The sequence below is a fragment of the Penicillium riverlandense genome (assembly GCF_028828495.1).
Source record: "Penicillium riverlandense strain IBT 135883 chromosome Unknown utg000009l_segment0_segment0, whole genome shotgun sequence".
In the NCBI taxonomy this organism is placed as follows: Eukaryota; Fungi; Ascomycota; class Eurotiomycetes; order Eurotiales; family Aspergillaceae; genus Penicillium; species Penicillium riverlandense.
This window is the reverse complement of record NW_026643200.1, coordinates 962,361-980,798: the sequence shown is the minus strand read 5'-3', so window position 1 is coordinate 980,798 and position 18,438 is coordinate 962,361. Positions and strand designations below refer to the sequence as shown.

At 51.2% G+C, this 18,438-nt stretch overlaps 7 protein-coding genes across 7 annotated transcripts; 3 read left to right on the top strand and 4 right to left on the bottom strand.

Annotated features, from left to right (window-relative positions):
- Positions 1 to 333: 333 nt before the first annotated feature.
- Positions 334 to 4,088, top strand: N7474_010664 (uncharacterized protein; the record flags this gene model as incomplete). The annotated part of the gene is made up of 4 exons (XM_057202074.1): positions 334 to 485; positions 661 to 1,225; positions 1,308 to 1,556; positions 2,310 to 4,088. The coding sequence occupies 4 exons, from the start codon at positions 334 to 336 to the stop codon at positions 4,086 to 4,088; spliced, it is 2,745 nt and encodes a 914-aa protein (XP_057048345.1).
- Positions 4,089 to 5,825: 1,737 nt separating this feature from the next.
- N7474_010663 (putative mucin family signaling protein Msb2) lies at positions 5,826 to 8,049 on the bottom strand (the record flags this gene model as incomplete). The annotated part of the gene is made up of 2 exons (XM_057202073.1): positions 5,826 to 7,693; positions 7,794 to 8,049. 2 exons carry the CDS (start codon positions 8,047 to 8,049, stop codon positions 5,826 to 5,828), a joined length of 2,124 nt encoding a protein of 707 aa, XP_057048344.1.
- Positions 8,050 to 10,076: 2,027 nt separating this feature from the next.
- On the bottom strand, positions 10,077 to 10,699 carry N7474_010662 (uncharacterized protein; the record flags this gene model as incomplete). Its single annotated transcript, XM_057202072.1, has 3 exons — positions 10,077 to 10,190; positions 10,297 to 10,446; positions 10,535 to 10,699. The coding sequence occupies 3 exons, from the start codon at positions 10,697 to 10,699 to the stop codon at positions 10,077 to 10,079; spliced, it is 429 nt and encodes a 142-aa protein (XP_057048343.1).
- A 709-nt stretch (positions 10,700 to 11,408) lies between these two features.
- N7474_010661 (uncharacterized protein) lies at positions 11,409 to 11,714 on the top strand (the record flags this gene model as incomplete). Its single annotated transcript, XM_057202071.1, has 1 exon — positions 11,409 to 11,714. The coding sequence occupies one exon, from the start codon at positions 11,409 to 11,411 to the stop codon at positions 11,712 to 11,714; it is 306 nt and encodes a 101-aa protein (XP_057048342.1).
- A 221-nt stretch (positions 11,715 to 11,935) lies between these two features.
- Positions 11,936 to 12,670, bottom strand: N7474_010660 (uncharacterized protein; the record flags this gene model as incomplete). The annotated part of the gene is made up of 1 exon (XM_057202070.1): positions 11,936 to 12,670. The coding sequence occupies one exon, from the start codon at positions 12,668 to 12,670 to the stop codon at positions 11,936 to 11,938; it is 735 nt and encodes a 244-aa protein (XP_057048341.1).
- Positions 12,671 to 13,661: 991 nt separating this feature from the next.
- Positions 13,662 to 14,894, bottom strand: N7474_010659 (uncharacterized protein; the record flags this gene model as incomplete). Its single annotated transcript, XM_057202069.1, has 4 exons — positions 13,662 to 13,755; positions 13,825 to 14,045; positions 14,115 to 14,382; positions 14,440 to 14,894. The coding sequence occupies 4 exons, from the start codon at positions 14,892 to 14,894 to the stop codon at positions 13,662 to 13,664; spliced, it is 1,038 nt and encodes a 345-aa protein (XP_057048340.1).
- Positions 14,895 to 16,137: 1,243 nt separating this feature from the next.
- N7474_010658 (uncharacterized protein) lies at positions 16,138 to 18,141 on the top strand (the record flags this gene model as incomplete). The annotated part of the gene is made up of 4 exons (XM_057202068.1): positions 16,138 to 16,312; positions 16,414 to 16,711; positions 16,782 to 16,923; positions 16,984 to 18,141. The coding sequence occupies 4 exons, from the start codon at positions 16,138 to 16,140 to the stop codon at positions 18,139 to 18,141; spliced, it is 1,773 nt and encodes a 590-aa protein (XP_057048339.1).
- Between the last annotated feature and the right edge of the window lie 297 nt (positions 18,142 to 18,438).

Genomic DNA, 18,438 nt, shown 5'->3' with positions numbered 1-18,438 from the left:
ATGTCAACAAGTTGAGCAATTGAATGTTTTGGACTCGATAGATGTGAAGAAGATGAGGGTAAGGGAGAATAGTGTTTACGGACCATGAATAGAATAAATGATCCCGTTCTGTCTTACCTAGAACTAAGCTCAACGAAGCTCGGCCCAGAACCTCGGAGAGTCGACCTGCGTCCATGGTCGCGCACTGTGCAGAGTATACTCCGGCTAAACCCTGCGGTTAGCATGCCACCATAATAATCTTGTTTCCTCACCCTCTTTTCTCACTCTCACTCTTACTCTCCTCCATTTCCTCTCTCTCTCTCTTCCTTCTCACATTCCCTCCCTGCCCGCACCATGTTCTGGGGCAGCAGCAACAACAGCGACAAAGAAGAACCCAAGTCCAAACCGGACGAACCCTCGGCAGCAGCAGACAAGAAGCTGCCAGTGCAGCTTCCACAGCTCGGCGACCACGACGAGGACTTTTACGGTGACCTCTATTCCTCCTAGTACGTGTTGCTTGCTTCCTTTTCCCAACCCGGGTCGCCGGCGTGCCCCAAGTGGAGAGAGAGCGCAAGAGCCCCCCTCGACAGCACTTCCCCGGCCACCAACGGCCACCTCCGCAATCCGCCCAAACATACCTAAATCCACACCGCAAACTAACAAATACACCCTATCATTTAGCTCAGTCGACTCCACCGAAACCCCCTACCGTTACGCCGCGTACGCTAACCGCCTACGGACAATCCTCCTCTCCGCGCACCGCTATGTAGCCTACACCTCAGACATCGGCGAGTCCTTCCGTCCAGTCGCACACCCATGGCTCATACGCTCCGCCTACGGCATCTCATGGGCGTATCTGCTCGGAGACGTGGGACATGAAGGGTACAAGGCGTACCTGCGCAATCGGCGCGCCCTGGCCCCGGCAGGCGACGCGTATAAAGATGCGAGTGAAGGCGAGAGTGAAGGCGGGATTAATTCCACGGGACAAATCTTCCAAGGCATGGTGACGGGGAATCTAGGCGGACAGTTGAATTCCCAAGCCCATGCGAAAGAGCTTGCGCCGGGGCCGACGGCGCAGATCCCGCTCGCGGAGGATTATCGCTTGGTTATGGCGCAGCGCGCTGTGTTTCAGAGTCTTGCCTCTATGGGATTGCCGGCGTTCACGATCCATAGCGTGGTGAAGTACACGGGGAAAATGGTGAAGAATGCGAAGAGTACGCTGCTGCGCACTTGGGCTCCTATCGGGGTGAGTTTGATCTTTCCTTCCACACTCCTCCCCTTTTTATACACTATATACATGCCCTGCTATACTGTCCAACTACCTCGAGAACAAAACTAACTTCTCCAAGCTCGGTCTCGCCGTGGTCCCCTTCCTCCCCTACCTCTTCGACCACCCCGTCGAAGAAGCAGTGGAATGGAGCTTCCGCACCGCTATTCGCGCCTACGGTGGCGAAGCGGCCGTTCGCACCTTGCCGGGTGGTGCACAGGACACCCTCAGCCATGAGACTGAGGAGATTAGTCGAGCGGCTCATCTTTCGTGGGAGGAGTATAAGGCTGAACGCGAGCGGGCACGCCAGGTGCGTAAGGAGCGAGGTGGGGGAGGAGGCTGCTGGAAAGGAAAAGAAGGATTAAGTATTCCTCTCCCTTTTCTTTGTGTGCTTTTAGCATCTACACTAGAGATTGTTAGGTTTGTCCCTCCTCTCCCATCTTTCATATTCTGTACATATACTTTTACAATAGGAATAGTCACAAAATGTGATACAAAGTTCAAAGCGACTGAATGCGTAGCTAATACAGAGGACTTTAGCGTGCAGGAATATCAAGCATCGTGATAATATAGATTCTGTATATCTTTGATAACCTTTTGTCATTCAGCTGATAATATCACATATCTTCACTGGCATTGTGGCAGGTAAAAATAGATCCTAGCCTGTGCAAGACTATGGCTTATTGACTCCGAAATATTGTCGTATATCTAGACATAAAGATTAAAACACGCTAGACTGTATATTGACTAGCTCTAAACGTGATACAGAATTTTACATGGTGATAGTAGGACCTGTCACAATGTATTTTACACGAAACGGCTATACACCGGGTATCAAGCGGGGCTTGCAATCCCTTCACAATGGCCCAGGTCTCTGTCTCTTGCACTCCACGGCTCTACACTCAGCCTTTGCCCTTTGGCTGTGGCCATGACGAGGACTAAGCTCCCTACCGAAATACTCATTCATATCGCGGCGTATCTAGAACCGGACGCATGTTACCGGCTCATCCAGGCCCTTGATGGTCTTGATCAACTTCTCGCACATGAAGATTTCACAAAGAAGACAAGAAAAACAGGAGATACAATTGTGCATCTGGCCGCAAGCAAAGGCGATGGGAAATTCATACAAACCGTGCTTGCCAAGTCTGTGGACTTCCAAGTCCGGAATAATCGTGGGGTCACCCCATTAGCTCGGGCTGCACATCGAGGACATACAGCAGTTGTGGAGCTTCTCATCTCCGCTAAAGCAAAGGTCGATGATTCGGATAATCGTGCATTGACTCCCCTACATGCCGCGGCCTACCATGGATCAGATATGGTAGTCCAAGTACTCCTTGATGCTGGCGCAAATCCCTATAGGACCGCTCATTATCGTGGTACCGCACTAAATATGGCCATAAGGAATGGTCATCTTTCCACCGTATCACTGCTTCTGAAGAGAATGAGACAGCCCCCAGATAAGACAGACATATGGAGTAGCGCTCTGGATTTCGCCGCAGAATATGGCCGCACGGAAGGTTTTCAGCAACTTATTGCGGCCGGTTTTAAGATTTCGGACAAGACTTTGCAAGTTGCCGCCTCAGCAGGACGAGCAAAGATAGTCAAGATCATTCTTTCTCAAGGACGTTTCTCAGAGAATGCAAGGCGTGAAGCTCTGCTCTCATCAGTTAAGCTTGGGTACATTTCGGTTGTACGCTTGCTCATTGGGACCGGCCTGAATATCTCGAGTGAGGACCCCAAATTGGCAGAGGCGGTAGGCCATTCAGGCAATATCAAAACCCTTCGACTGCTCGATAATACGGGGGTTGACCTGAACAGATCCTCAATATTGCGATGTGCTGCCAGCCGAGGCCACACTGCAATGGTTGAATATTTTGCCTATGCAGGGTGGTTGAACCATGATATGTGCAGATCAGCCCTCCTTGATGCTGCTTCTGTGGGTCATTCTGCCGTGGTTAAAACCCTTCTTGACTGCGGTTTTGAGTTTGAAGGAAAAGAAAGAGAAATTGCTATTTCCAACGCTTCTGCGACTGGTTATCTAGCTTCTACGGCTGGTCATCTAGCCATTCTGGATTTACTCCTCGAACCTGGAGCGCAATCTGACATTCGGGCACTTTATCCTGCTGTTTGTGCTGGACAAGTTGAGAGGGTTCAATCTATCCTAACTCTCCACAACAATTCCTCCACATCTGACCGGCAGCATAATCTTTGGTTCCGAAAGTCCTTATGGAAAGCAGCTGAAGATGGCCACACTGTGATAGTAGAGCTACTCTTGAACGCCGGCGTAGCACCAGATGACGATCGTTTCGACAGAGACTCTGCTCTTTACAGAGCAGCTGGGAATGGCCACAAGGAGGTGGTTGATTTGCTTGTCAAGGCCGGAGCGGATATTTTTCGTGAAAACCATAGTAATTACCACCTCCTCTCTAACTACGACAAACACGGATACACTGCGCTCTATGCTGCCGCTGGAGGTGGGCACGTGGATGTTATTGACAGCCTCATTTCTTCCGGGGCACCGGTTTCCTTCCAGGGTGCAGAAGGTCATACGGCACTACATGCTGCGGCAAGGGCTGGCCATTGTGAGGCAGCGGAGTTCCTCATCAATGCCGGCGCCAATATTTCCATCCAAGCCTACTCCGAGGCCACGCCGCTACATTATGCTGCGCAGTATAATCGTTTTCGGGTAGTTAAGCTTCTTCTCAATCGTGGAGCTGATCCGTCCATCCTAGATCGTGAGGGGAGGTCTGCTCTGAGTCGAGCAATTGAGTTTCACCACGCTGAAGTGGTTGAAATCCTCATTGCAGCAGGAAATCGTACGACATCACCATGTTGTTTTTGACTAATTAATTCCCCTGCAAAATAAAAATTATGAATATTCATATAGAGGTCAAAAAGATCGTGGCTACTGAACCGCTGAGCCACGACTCGAACGTGGGATCTCACTGATGCCGAACCAGGAATCATACCAACTAGACCACACAGAATTCAGTAACCTTGAATTGTTTCGAATCAAAAACTATATAGCACTCTACGGTACAACGCTTGAGGAAGAGTGGCGTGGGTCTGCTTACTAGGCATGGTGACCGGCCAGGTAAACGTAAACGTCTGTTTGCCTAGTTTGCGAAGCAGTTACTGAATACTGATAACAACATCATGATTTAGAAGCTAGCTATTAAGGGGAGATTTTTAGTGACAAAGTGTAGTGCTTCCATTTAATTTCCACTGAAATTGTATTGGAATAAACGGTACAACACCGATGACTCAGGTATCATTACAAGGCAATACGATGCGGATAACCTGGGGAAAGGCCGAAAATGGCGCCGCGTGTTTATGAGAGAGGTACATCTGATTTCGATTACGACTATATAGGGACAAGACGAAGGAGGATTAAGTATATGTTCTTTTCTCTTTTCTTTGGGTTCATTTGATTTGGATCTGAGTAGATGCATTATTTGGCATCTATCTCGGAGCACACGCACGGCGAGGATAAACATGTGTTTCCATGTAGTTTCGAGAGCTTTTGGCCAGGGTATGTAGCCGTAGGAGCATCCTTGGTTTACTCACCTACCTTGGGGAGTAACTTAAGCCGCTGTTGTCGAACTCCTACTGTTCGTTGTCGACAGGATTTTGTGATTGTTAACGCGGTTTTGTGGCTCCTCCAGCTGCCGAAGCCCGTCAGGGTCGTCGACCTCCTTCCTACCCACTCATTCTTCAATCACGCACCTACTTAGCTTCGAGCATGATCACTCAGTCCAAGCCCATACTACTCCCACTACCATCTGCAATACAAAGCAACCAATTTAAAAGAATCTACCATCTCATTCACTACCACACACCATCTAGCCGAGGCCCTTCTGGGGCCTCACCAACACGCAATAGACACGACACATCTGTACAAAGACAAGACGACAACACAAGGAAAACACAGCAGGAAAAAAAACAACGCAAAACAGGGACAGGGGAGAGAGTGTATATGTAAGAGAGGAGGGGCGGAGAACATCGACTTCATCAAGGAACCCGGCCATCCCAACCATTAAGGTGGTGTGCTTGTTTGTGAACAGGATGCAAAAATAGAAAGGTGCAAACTTCCAGCCACAAAGTATATGACGAATTCAAAATGAATTCCCCTCAGATCTGACCGAAAGACAGCAAGATCATCGGGATAATAAACAAAAGGGGGAATAAATGAAGAAGAAAAAAAAAAGTACACACGCAGCGCGACACTTTTGGGTCGTCGCTCGGAGTATCAAGAAGAGAAAAGAAAGCGAAAAACAAACACGTCCACAGGAATGGCCGCTCGAAAGTTTCCACAGGGAGAAGAGGAGAACGTGATATATGACATGTATATGTTCCCTTGGACGGAATGATGAACAAAGAAGAAAAAAGATATATCCAAGGGAGGCTTTTGTGCATTTCCCTACTCTTTCCCGCGCCGGAAGCGAAGCGGAGGTTTCTGTCTCCGAGTAGCGAGGGTATCCCCGGGATGGCGTGTCCTCCACATGCGCAAGCAGGAGCGGGGAAAAAGAGTAAGAAGAGTCAAATAGGAGAGCAAGCAACGCAAGTCGAGCACAACCGTCTAGTTCCAGCCCAGAGAGTTCTCGGCCATCACTGGCGCGCTGATCATCTGACCCGAGCGGCCGCTTCCAGCCTGGCTGCCGGACATGCGAGCACCGGCCGCGAAGACTGAGCCAGCGGCGGAACTACCCTGGCTCATCTGCTCGACGGTCGAGGCGGAGCGGCGGTGCAGCTGGCGTCTCTTGCGGTAGCGGCGGGCAAGCCAGAACATACCGGCGCCATAGGCGGCAGCACCGGCGACAACACCGCAGCCAATGCCAACGGAGCTGACCTTGGTCTTGGAGCTGGAGGCAGAACCACCGTTAGTGTTGCTGTCGGTGTTGCCACCCGAGTTGTCGCTATTATCGCCGGAGCCGGTGGTGCCGGTGCCGGAGCTGGAGGAGCCCTCCTGGCCCACGATGAGAGGGATGGTCGGGTCGATCATGGAGAAGAGAGTCTTGACGGGCTCGCTGGGCTGGTTGTAGAGACGAGAGTTCGGGTTGTGCAGCTCCTTGCGCAGCTGGTCGACGTAGCGGCGCTGGATGTAGGCCATTGCCAGCGTCGCGTTGTAGCCGGTCGTCTTCCATGAGTAGTAAGGCTCCAGAGCGAACATGGTCACCTGCGAATGGAGAATCGACAGAGCATGCTCCAGACCCTCCGGCACGTACTGGAAGATCTGGGCCGAGGACATCGAGGTAGTGGCCACAAAGCTCCATGGGAGCTCCTGGTTGAAACCCAGCTGGATGAGCAGCGAGTTCTCCGGGGGGCTGCTGACTTCAGTTCCGGGGGCAATGGAGCCAGGGAGGGCCGTGGGCTCGTGGTCATTGTCCGTCGAGGTAGGGTTGTTGTTGTCCTCGGTTTGAGTCGGCTTGGGCTGGTGCAAAATGCTAGGACCAACCCAGTCGTTGCTGCTGGAAGTTTGATCGGTGCGCTGGGGCGTGGTTTCCGGCTCCTTGGTGGTAGTGGTGGTCGTCGACGTCGTCGTCGTCGTCGCAGACTCAGCAGGCGTGTGGGTCGGCGTGGGCGTCGAGGTCGCAGAGGTAGTGCCAGAGCCCGCGCCGCCGGGGTGGATCGAACCACTGGGGAATGGCACTTTGCCTGTGCTGCTGGGCAAGCCCGTAGCGGATGGGTGGCCAGGGATGATGCCGCTGCCGCCGCTGCCAGGAAGAGATGGCGTGGGAACCACGAGGCTAGAGCTGGTAGCGTTCGACGAGCTGGGGCCCAATCCGAGCATAGACTCAATGGGTGCAAGCGGGTTGAGCGCGGAGGATGTGGTGGTTGTGGTGGTAGTGGCAGTCGCAGGAACGCTCACAGGAATCGTGTTTGTGGCCGATGTCGTGGTGGTGGTGGTGGTGGTCTTACCACCACCGAGACCGAGGCCGGTTTCCACACCACCCAAGACGGAGCCCAAGCCGGATCCCAAGTTGCCCAAGAGACCACCATCCGACGACGAAGTTGTCGTCGTGGTGGTAGTCGTATCCTTGCCATCTTTACCACTCTTGGTCTGGCCGTCCTGGCCGTCCTTGCCCTTCTGGGACACTTCAGTGGGTTTGGCGGCAGGGTTCTTGGTGGTCGTAGTGGTGGATCCTGGACCAAGAAGCTCGCCAGCCAAGGAAGAGATCTCACCCAGAATACCACCACCACCTAGGAGACCACCGCCATTACCAGACTCGCTGGTGGGCGCAGGAGTGGCCTTGGTGTCGGCGGGCTCCTTCTTCTGGGTGGGATCAACGGCCTTCTTCTTGGTGGTGGTATCCGCGGCCTTCTGCTTCTTCTCAGTTTCGGTGGGCTCAGCCTTAGCAGGATTGGCCTTGGCGGGCTTGTCTTTGGCGGCAGCTGCCGTGGTCTTGGTGACATGGACCTCGGTGCGCGGAGCAGTAACCTTGGTGCCTAGGTGTGTGGCACCAGTGATGGTGTGTGTGACCCTTGGGGTCAACGGACTCCGTAACGTCGATGATCACGACTCGGTCCTCCTTGCCTTTGCCATTACCATTGTTGTTGTTGTTGTTCTTGGTAGTAGCTGCGGGCTGGTTGTTACCGCCAAGCAACCAGCTTTCCAAGTTGCCCGCCTCTAGCCAAGGGTTCTGCTGGCTGTGGCTGCCAGTCTGGATGGCTCTCTTGATCTCCTTGGGGAAGTAGTACTTGGGGCGGTCGGTGTGGACCGGCGGCTCCTCCTCAGCGACGGCGAGCTCGAAGCCACCAAGGGCGAGGAAGGCTGCGAAAGCAGACCAGGTTCCGGGACGCATTGTGTTGGATGAAATGAATCCGCTAAAATGTCATGAAAATCCCGTATAACCGTGGTGCGTATCAAAACCAGTCAGGACGCAGTCGTGACGAGCTCTGATTCAAAAACGAGTGGAAAGGGGGCTTGTCAGTCCCCAAAATACAACGATGAATAAAACAAGCGAGTGTGTTGTTGGTCACAAAAAGCAGCTGTAATGAATGAACGACGACCTTTGCAGCAAAGATGTCAGGCTGGGGGGTGATCGATTGAAGCGATCAAAGAACCGGGAGATTGGAGTCGGGTTCTTGATGCAAGGGGAATCGGAGAAGTTGACTTGTTCCCAGTGCCGAGTCGAAGAGGGAGTCAACGACGACAGGCGAAAGCACGACGAAGCATGAAAAGAAAGGAAAGGAACGAATGAGTTGGAGACGGAATGAGTGTGAGCAAGAGGAGACGCCCAGGGGAAGGGGCGATGGGGGCTGTGGAACACGTGTGGGCGAGCAACAGAATCAACACGGCGTATCGTACGGTAAGCGCATTGTGCACACGCACCGGTCTGAGTGCCTGGACCAGTGTTACATGACGGGAAATTGCAGTCCCGCACCAAAACCCCCGAGCTGTCGCGGTCTCCCCAGGCAGGACTCGTTCCCCAGTCCTCGTTGTTAGTCTTCTTTCATTCTTCTTTCATCCTTCTTTCATCTCTTCTGCCGTGGTTCCGTTCTCTACTACCTACTCCCAGAGGACAATATTCAGTCCTATTGTGACTGGTGTCTGCCAAGTCCATGCTGGGCGTGCCCATCGCAATTACGCTAGTGATTGCCCAGTTCGCGCCGTCGCAAGATCTAGACCAACGGCGTCCAGGCAGTGGAGCCAAGGTGGTCCCGCTGTGTGCCTGGCTGTGGTGTTAGTCTCCCGCAGTGCGTGCCCGTAGCGCGTTTCGTGTACCACACTAACCCCTTCCGCGTTGGTGGCTTCCCGCTTGGATCGCTCGCCTAACTCAGGCCGGCAATCGATCAACACAGAGATCGAATCAGCGTCGCTTCGACTCCCTCGCAGGGGCCCTGTCTTGCCGGTGCCTTTCCTCTTGGACAGACTAATAACCACAAAAACCTGGTCCGGGCGGGAGGCTGCGGAACTAGTAGGTGTCGAAGCTAACTACTTTCTGCCACCTCGTCATGCTCTTGGACCGACAGCAGGAAACCTCGGGGTAGTTCACTCGCTGGTCCAGGGTCTTCGCTAACAACCGGAAAGTACAACAGGAGTTAGTGACAGCATCCAACACTCATCGCAAACCACGTGCTGGATTGGAATGCGGTGGCACCTGTCGTCATCGTCATCACATTCCTACCCCGTCGTCGTCCATTGCTGTCTGCCGGACACGCGATGGTGCGGTTGAAGGCGAGAGGAATGCCCTGCCCCTTTGCTCTTGGGCATTCAACGTTAGTGAGTCCACATTCGCCTCTCTGCGCCCGGGAGGAACCCTCCTGTCTGAGCGGCTCTGGGATCAGCTGCGGGGATCCTATTCCTTTTTTCATCTGCGGTACATTGTAGCGTAGTTCATGAGAAAACGGCCCTCAGGATCAGGATCGATCTGCTATACAGCCACAGCCGCATGTGTCTCGGGAAATAACCACGGGGCTTGGGAGCGGACAGACGGGCAGATGAACAATCCGGTGTCGCGCGACCCTAGGGAGGCTGAGAATTTGGCCCCAGGGCCAGAGGGGCCAGACCCGAGCCTTGTTCACCATCCCCGTTCTTTTGTTCTGTCGTGGCATATCATATATAGTTTTTTCTACTTCGTACCCTATTACCATACCTAGAATCATAGCTATACTCACCTCTCATAACAAGCTAATGCTGTTCCTGGGCCGCAGCTGTCGGCTCCACCAGAATCCATGGTTTCACCTGCGTTTCATATCCATTTCCGCATCACATGACCATAAACTCCTTACGCCTCAGGCATTTTGAGAAAGGAGTGGAGCACCGACACATCTGGACACAGCGGGTCAGGGGAGATTAACAACACGAAATTTCTGAAGTGATCTCATATCATAGTCTAGAACTCCGGCCCTTGCCACCACCATTCCGTGTAACCAGTCCAGAGCACTCGATCTCCACGTCAGTTCCCATCGGCAAGGACTTGACGCATACGCAGGTCCGCACCTAGACATGCAAGGGATGAGTTAGCACATACATAACGGTCCTTTCTGGTCTGCTTTGCTCTGTTTTGGTCTGTATCAAAACACAAACGGGGAAAAAAAGTACTTACAGGCTTCGGATCCCCGAAAAAGGTCTCGTAGACGCTGTTCACGGCGGGGAAATCGGCCATGTCTGTAAGGAAGATGTTGACTTTAATTGCGTCGTGCAGGCTGGACCCGCCGGCCTCGAGGACGGCATTTAGGTTTTGGAGGATTTGTCGCTATCATCCATTGTTAGTAATTACGTTCTAGTAGTGGGCTTGCAGTGCAGATAGAACGGATGGATGGATGGATGGATGGGTAGCTTACCGTTCGGTCCTGGATGCTCCCCGCAACCAATTTGCCAGTGCTGGGATCTGCCCCGACCTGGCCGGAGCAGTAGACCACGTCGCCGACAATGATGCCCTGGGACAGGAAGGGAGGCGGGGAGGGGGCCCGCTCTGTGCGGACTGCAGTGCGTGTTGCTTTGGCCATTGTAATTGTAATTGTGGTTGTGGTTGTGGTTGTGTGTCTGGGAGAGGTGAGTCGGTTGTAGTCGGATCTGAGGGTTTGCGGGTGGGGTTGGACTCCCGACCCGCTGGCGGTGTCGGATAAGTGTTGTGCAGCGGCTATAGGTAGACTACTAAGTAGCATGTAATAGTAGGTATGAATGTATGCGGCTCTTATTATAAGAATACCGCCAAAATTTGGTTGTCTGTAAATATGGTGCTCGATTAGAGGAGATTAACGAGATTAGTGTAGCTAACCGTCTATCCTCATTCAACATATATATATCCCTCCTCCTTATCACCCTCACACCAGATTTTCATCGCACGAGTCTAGACAGGCAAACAAAGCAGGCCCGTTTGCTGTTAGTTATGTCCTACTGAAGTCTTTCTCGAATTTCACCTCTGTGGCGTAGATTTACCCCTCCTGTCTCCACTGCAACCCTGCAGTTGGCATCACATGGATCGATCTTAGTGTATCTCACCTAAGTTCTATAAATATGGCCCCCTACCCCTACCAGAACATGAATTCACGGTCGTCTCAGCTCCCTCCCTCCCTCTTCGCTACTCTACCCTCTCTTCTACTATTCTACCGATCGCAGCGATACAGCTGCCCTTCTCCAGAAAATAGAGAAAGAAACAAAGTACAGCCTTTGCCACCAATCCAACAAAATACATGCCCACTGGATCGATCCATAATGAGCAAAACGATAGATGAGATCGCCCAAGCGATGAAGGGTCGAACGACAGAGGAAATCGCGGCTGAGAATCCAGAGCTGGCGCCTCAGGGCGGGGCGCACGGTGATTCTTTGTTCTATCCATCCGAGGGCGGCGTGATTGTATTAGCCGGCAACACTGCAGCAGCGCATTCAGAGAAACTAAGATGGTTCGATTTCGATGACCCTGGACGCGGGAAGCTGATGCTGGAGCTTGGCGGGAAAAAGTATGATACGGTGGCAGAGTACGATCCGACCATCAATGAAAATGGATCAACCAGGATGTAGAGACACTATTACAAACGTCTCGAGCAAGCGAAGATGTTGATTGTGGATGCTGACGAAGAGATTGATTGATTGGAGGAATTAGAAGCTCGGATCTCACAGTTCCTTTTATCGTATATAGTATAGCATTTTCTTAGTGATACCTAGCTTTTGTTTGACTTGATTTTGCTAGAATGCCATTAAATTATAGGTTCCCCGGAGCTCAACCCTAGGCGCAGCAAATTTCAACTTCCATCAATGCGAATGAAAGTCTTGTATTCGCTCTCCCTCAAAGCCTTGCCAGTCTTCTGGTTTTCGCTTCCAGGCCCCAACAGACGGATCTGCCACATCGGACCTCCACCAGTACCGGGTACATTCTCTTGAAGCTGGATACCCCAACTAGTAACGTTGTGGGCGCCAAGGAAAATACCATCCTGCTTCTTTCCATCAATGTAATGATAATACGCATCAATCTTCTCACTCTTTTCTTCAGGTAGACCCCACTTTAAATGAGCATTCGCAGGGTTGCTGGTGATATTGATGGGCAAATATTCATTTTGGTTGTCGTAGTAAACCATTGCTTCAAATCCAATTCCCGATGTGCAGATGAGGTAGGACTTTGCATCAAATTTTCGATTGACGATACTGATCTGGAAGCCTTTTGTTAGCATATCCTGATTTTTGATTGATGTGTATTGAGTTGTGGTAGGCCTTACAAAACCGCGTTTAGCCTCGGTCTGACCATCCAGAGTGATGGGTCGAGCCACATCAGCGAACCCCTCGATAGTGCATGCCTTGTTTATAGCGGTCTTGTTTACACACTGATCCACGACTATGTTCCAGGGACCCGCGAATCCAGATGCGGGACCAGTCTGCTGAAGGTTTGGGAGGCTGGCGCATCCGTTTGGAACGAGGACGGGAGTGACATTGGCGGCTTGGACAGTCGCTAGCAGCGAGAGACTAGCGAGCAGAAACGCCATTATGGAAACTCGAACAAGAATGAAAAAAATCTTACGAGCGAAGTGCGATGCAATTTTGTGGACCTAAATAAAGCGCCTCATCTCCCTGTTTATATCTAGAAAAAAAAACCTCCGGGCACCTCAGGGGGCGGCTACTAACCGAGATCGTCACAGATCAGTCTAGATATGGTCTCAGCCTCGTCGCCCCAGAGTAGCCGCAAACTAATCCTGCAGTGTTACACTGGGATTCGCTTGAGCTATGCCCAAAAACAAGACTAGCCCCGCATGATACTCCACACTGAATCAAAACAACAGCGTTTAGTGAGTCAGACCAGGAGGGACCAGTCTGATTTGACCCAATAGCAAGATACTTGATGGAATATTAATAATGAGGCTTATGCTTGCTACGGCCACTACGGCCAAGTTACGGACTCTCTTTTTGGTGCAATCCCGCGACCCTCCTTGGCTTGGCTGTTTCTTGGCTCATTATTAACACCAAAGAGCCAATAATAGAAGATACTGCATCGCGGATAAGACATCGTGCACTGCCATCCTCCGGTCCTGTTGTGGGTCTTGCGTCAATTCAGATTCCTGTACTTAAGACCGGGTTGGTTTCAATGTCGGCAATGACTTCTCAGACGGAGACTGTCGATGGGAAGACAGCGGTCTTCCAAGCTGCCTTCTTTCACAAGGCCCCACCCGCCGACCTTACGGACACAATCAACTACGATTATCCCGATCCAATTGACTTCCCACCAATTACTAACCACGAAATTCAGGAGACGGCGCGACAGGGACAGCCGGGAAAGCTTCGGTAGAAAACCACATTCCGAGCTCCCTCTGACACAAGCTGATTAGTCTAGCGGTGGTCGTAGATTTCCATGTATTCCGTCGTATTTTTGGAATACAAGCCGCACGATGCAAAAGGCAAAATATCTCGCTATAGATTCTCCTCGAATTTCAACATGAATGCAGTGGACTTTTCAGGTATTTCATTTCATTTATATTATTTTCAGATGTTTACGATACAATACTCTTTTCTTCGTCGATCGGGCTCTGCGGAGCTGATCTTGTCAACATAGGGAAATGGAGATTTTATGGCCGTTCTGTAGACGGAGCATCGTTTTCCTTTTGAGGGATATTTCCTTGCTGGTACAGGGTGTTTGGAGACATACTCAGCTGCCTGGGTGGGTGTATCCTCGTCGCTGTAGAGTTCGGACTCCGGACCAGCTCGAGGTTCGCAGCCGTAGTAACGAAGGAAAAGTTTGAAGGGAGCATCGGCCCTGTATCGAAAGCTGTAGATAGGCGAGATTTGGACCTTCAAGATACTGGACTGGTCGAATTTGGCCTGTAGGAGGCGGCCGTGGCGCGGCCCAAAGAGCGAGACGGCTAGCACCTATCAAGTTTAAGAACGTAAGGTAAGCTTATATAGTAGGGTTAAGTAAAAAAGACAATTTGAAAATACCGGGAAGAACGATGTATTCTCAAACTCCTTCTGGCTTAGGCGGTTTTGGATCACCTGCGCGATAGGGCCAAGTTCACTAAAAAGCAATTCGTCATCCTTGGCCTTCGCGCCAGAGCAAATCACGAGCATAACGTGGGCACAAATCGTCTCTATGTCGTTATCCTCTCCCTGCCACTCGCGCCTAGCACTAGTTTCATAGCCTGGAGCTCCACGGCGGCGGAAATCAATCAATAGTCCCCTTCCGCTATCGAAGAATGGATTGTCGTGCCTAAGTTATTGAGACCATTAGCATAATAATTTGATAAGTAACCCGCTTTTAACTTACTTGATCTCGTCCCATCCAGCAACTTCGTCAAAAAATTTGACGTCTCTCCCACTCTTCTTATAGTAGTTCGTGTAGAGAAGATCTAGGTGTCTGAAGATTTGATCTGCTCTCTTCTCTAGAACATCGGAAGAGGAAGGACTTTCCGCACTCGTAGGGCGATCGTACATCTCGTCAAACTTCAAGTAGTAGGAGAGAGTCCGCCCTTCAAGGTCGAGAGAGTACTCTTTAAGCGCATCTGGGGATAGAGGCTTGAAGAAACAGGCTTTGGTGTCGAGGAAGTCTTGATAGTTAGGGTCAAACGACCCGAGGGAAACCCCAAGCTTAGTGAGCTCATCACTTTGATAAGCATCCTTTGCCTCGGAGCTTAGCACTTGGAGAAGGTGCGACGCCGCTTGAATGTACTTGTGCCTCAAGCGAGCACGTTTCATTGCATAATCATCAGGCACAGATTCCATGGTGCAGGGCAAGAGATAAGATGAGAAACTTGACTGTACAACGAGCCTCTTCTCTGATATCTCTCTTCATTACAAGTTTATTAGTCATTATGTCTAACGGTGGACAATTTTCAAAGCTCTCTTGAGGTTGTTCCGAAGCTAAAGGGAAATCAAACTACAACACATGGCATCAGAAACTCCTTTACGGACTTTGCACTATTGACAAGAACTAGTACCGACTGTCACTCTCGAATATGCTTCTCCGCGGGAGCCTAAGCCAATTTCTCATGAAACTCAAAATGAAAGGTTCGAGGCAGACGTCTTAGGATCGATCATAATGATATAACCTCTAAGAAAATGACCGAATTCCCTCGCTTTCGTGATCGAGCCTATAAGGATGCCTGCAAGAATTACCAAAAACATCTCGATGATTAGGACAGAGTCAACTAGTAGGTCTAGATATATCTTAAAAAATAGTTCTTCGAATGACAAGGATAAGTCCCATAATACGAGTCCTATGATAAAGATAAAGATGTGATCTAGTGCCCGCACCATAAAACTCATGGTGATCATCTACCCTCCGCCTCAAGAATGCAGCTCATGGGGTATAATATTTCAAGACTGAATACCCTTTGCTTAAATATGTAGTTGAAGTTGGGCACTTTCAGACGTTACTTGTTGTGTTGAGAGTGATGTACGTAAGTATACAGGTCTGCTCATGGTCCTTGCAACTCTACGATACCAAATGGTCATCGAGTCTGGAAGACTTCGATGGACATCTGTAGACCACGAAAGATAGAATAATAGAATATCGACAGGCTCGATTTAGCTTGCAGCGTATCAGCCAAGTAATACCCACTCTGAACGCGGGCTGAGGTGGTGCCTCGCTGTAAAGGATATCAGAATGAAGAACCTGTACTTTCAAGCTACACTCACAAAAGTTAGAATGTGCAGAGGATCGAGTGCCTCCACTGAGTATAATTTTCTTCTAGTTAAATGTATGCTTGTCGACTAGAGCTACTGGTATCAAGGTGTAGTTCCTACCGCGCAGACTTACCTTTCATCCCCAGCAAGCAATCTCGCCAGCCTGCCCACAAAAACACTTCCCTCGCTTCCCACATCAACAAACCACCCATACTCGTTGCTCTTTTAACCCATACTCACTTCATCCCCCAAGGGAAAGAATGCTCTCAACCCACTTCGATTGTACCTTTGACACGTTCAACTCATCAACCCTTCGTGATATCATCCTTTTCCTGTCATCATGGATTCCTCCGAGATTCAATCCACGGCCCCCCAACCCACCAGCCTCGAAGTTACGCCCTCCCATCCCGGTCCATACGAGCTGGAAGTGCACAACTTGACCGCAAAGATATTCCTCAACCGGCCCATCCAGGATCTGGTTCCTGTGCGGTATCTGCGCATGGCGGACAGATTTTGTAAGTTCCGGTTCTATTTCACCATCGCCGTTCTTACTTGTACACGCGCGCATATTCGCATCTCCCAGTAAAACAAAAAGACAATCCGCTGACAGAAACAGCAACCGTCCAACGCAAGGCTTGGATCTTCCGCACGGGCACTGAAGACGCCCGCACCGTCGACCTGGAAGAATGGTCCATAATTGACATCCGCTACAGAGGCGTCTTCAAAACCCTTGCCAAAGTCCCCTGCTTCGACAAGGGGCTCTGGGATGGCGGAAGCGAGCTATGCCGAGTTGAGCTGGACGCGAAGAAGCCGCGCGCGCAAGCACAGGTTATCTACGCGCTCATGAATGAGATTGGAGAGATGCTGGGGATTAAGAGATCGATGAGTGATGGGAAGGGCCACTTTTACCTCAGGTGTGTATCGTTGTCAACCCATCGTCCGAGTTGCTTTTTGTTTGGGGCGGACTGATCAAGCCATATATAGACCGCGTCTGCTCTCTACACCGATGGAATATTGGACCGGCTACCGCGAGAAGCATAAGGATGGGCCATTTGCTGAGGGGTTTCTGTCGCTAGACTTTGAGGGCGAGAGGTATCGCTCTTTGCCGATTCTGCCTGTTTCAACGGTCTGTCTTTCGTCAAACGGTGTCATCCCTGAGTATACAAACTGACAAAAAGCCCCCAAGACAATGGAGGAAGAATCCCTTCTCTCCTGCCTTCAAGGCAAATTCAAGCTCATGCTCGGCCAACTGTTGCTTCATGTTCGACCCCTTCAACCCCCCGGCGACAAGCTGCCCGACCAAGAGATTTTTCTATTGGGTCTGCACGGCTCGAAGCTGCATATCATGCGCGCTTTCTTCCCAGGCCAGAAGACGTCGAGTCTCTGGTGCAGACGCGAGGTTCCAGGTCCGGCATCGACTCTGCCATTGACTGCCTCGTCGCCACCCTCTCCTGCAACGCCTACACCATCTTCCGCGCACATGGAGTACTTCACCCCCGGCTCTACACCAGCCGGTATCCCCGAAGGCCAGGACCAAGAGCAAGAACCACACCAGGAAGAAGCGGAAGACGGACAGAAACGGGAACAAGAAAGAGGCCGCACCCGGCACCGCAGCAACAGCACGCGCTTCTACGCGCCGCAAAACGTCGAGCGTCTCCAAGCGCAACTCGCGCATACAACTCTGAGCAGACTCGACAACGAGCCTAATCTGCGGACGTTCCGCGCGCTCGCAACGCGCGAATACGACCTGTGGCAGAGTGCCGACTTCGCAGCCGCAGTGCAAGCCCTCGTAGCCCTGCACCTGTATCTACTGAGCGGGCAAGCGCGGTGCGGCGCCCTGATGGATACATTCCGGCGACATCCATTCCCCAACCCCGGCGGCGCAACTCCTACTATGCATGAGGAGGAAGAGGACGAGGACGATGCTGAGACTGATGCTGAGGCTGACGAGCGGGTTAAGCATGATTTGGAGATGGAGGTGCTGCGGCTTAGTGAGCTAGAGGAGCGGTTCAAGAGGGAGGAGATGGATAGGAAGCGTGAGGATGAGGAGGCCGCTAGGCTGAGGGAGGCTATGCGGTGGAGTGATGGTGACCGCATTAGTAGTCTGCAGGGCAGTAGGCAGCCCTGGTGGGATTTTGTGTGGAGAGATCGCGAGGAGGAGATGGCTATGTTGGGGAGGGAGACGGAGAGTGGGATTGAGATGGAAATGGAGATAGAGGAGGGATTATCGGGGGAGAGGGATGGACCTGAGCGAGGGAGTGATGGTGATGGTCAGGAGAATGACATGGACGGGGATTACTTTGAGCATGATGGAGATCTGGATGCAGACGTCGGAGACGAGTGAATTTCGGGGTGTTCTTGTTTGTGTTGTTGGCGAGATCATGCCCTAATGACTAGCGAGCGAATAATGTACGATACTGATGGAGAAAATGTAAATCTAATCTTGTCATTCTTTCATTCTGTCTAATTCTAGATATGACAGCAATGCAATCCGATATCATGCAATAAGTAACATGGCTCATGGGGTATATGATGGTAAGGTATCAAGTCAAAAGGGAATGGAGCGGGATGAGTCAATCCCACCGAGGAAAAACCAGACCTGCGAAATCAATCGCATGGCAAGAAGGTCAAAAGGGTCATA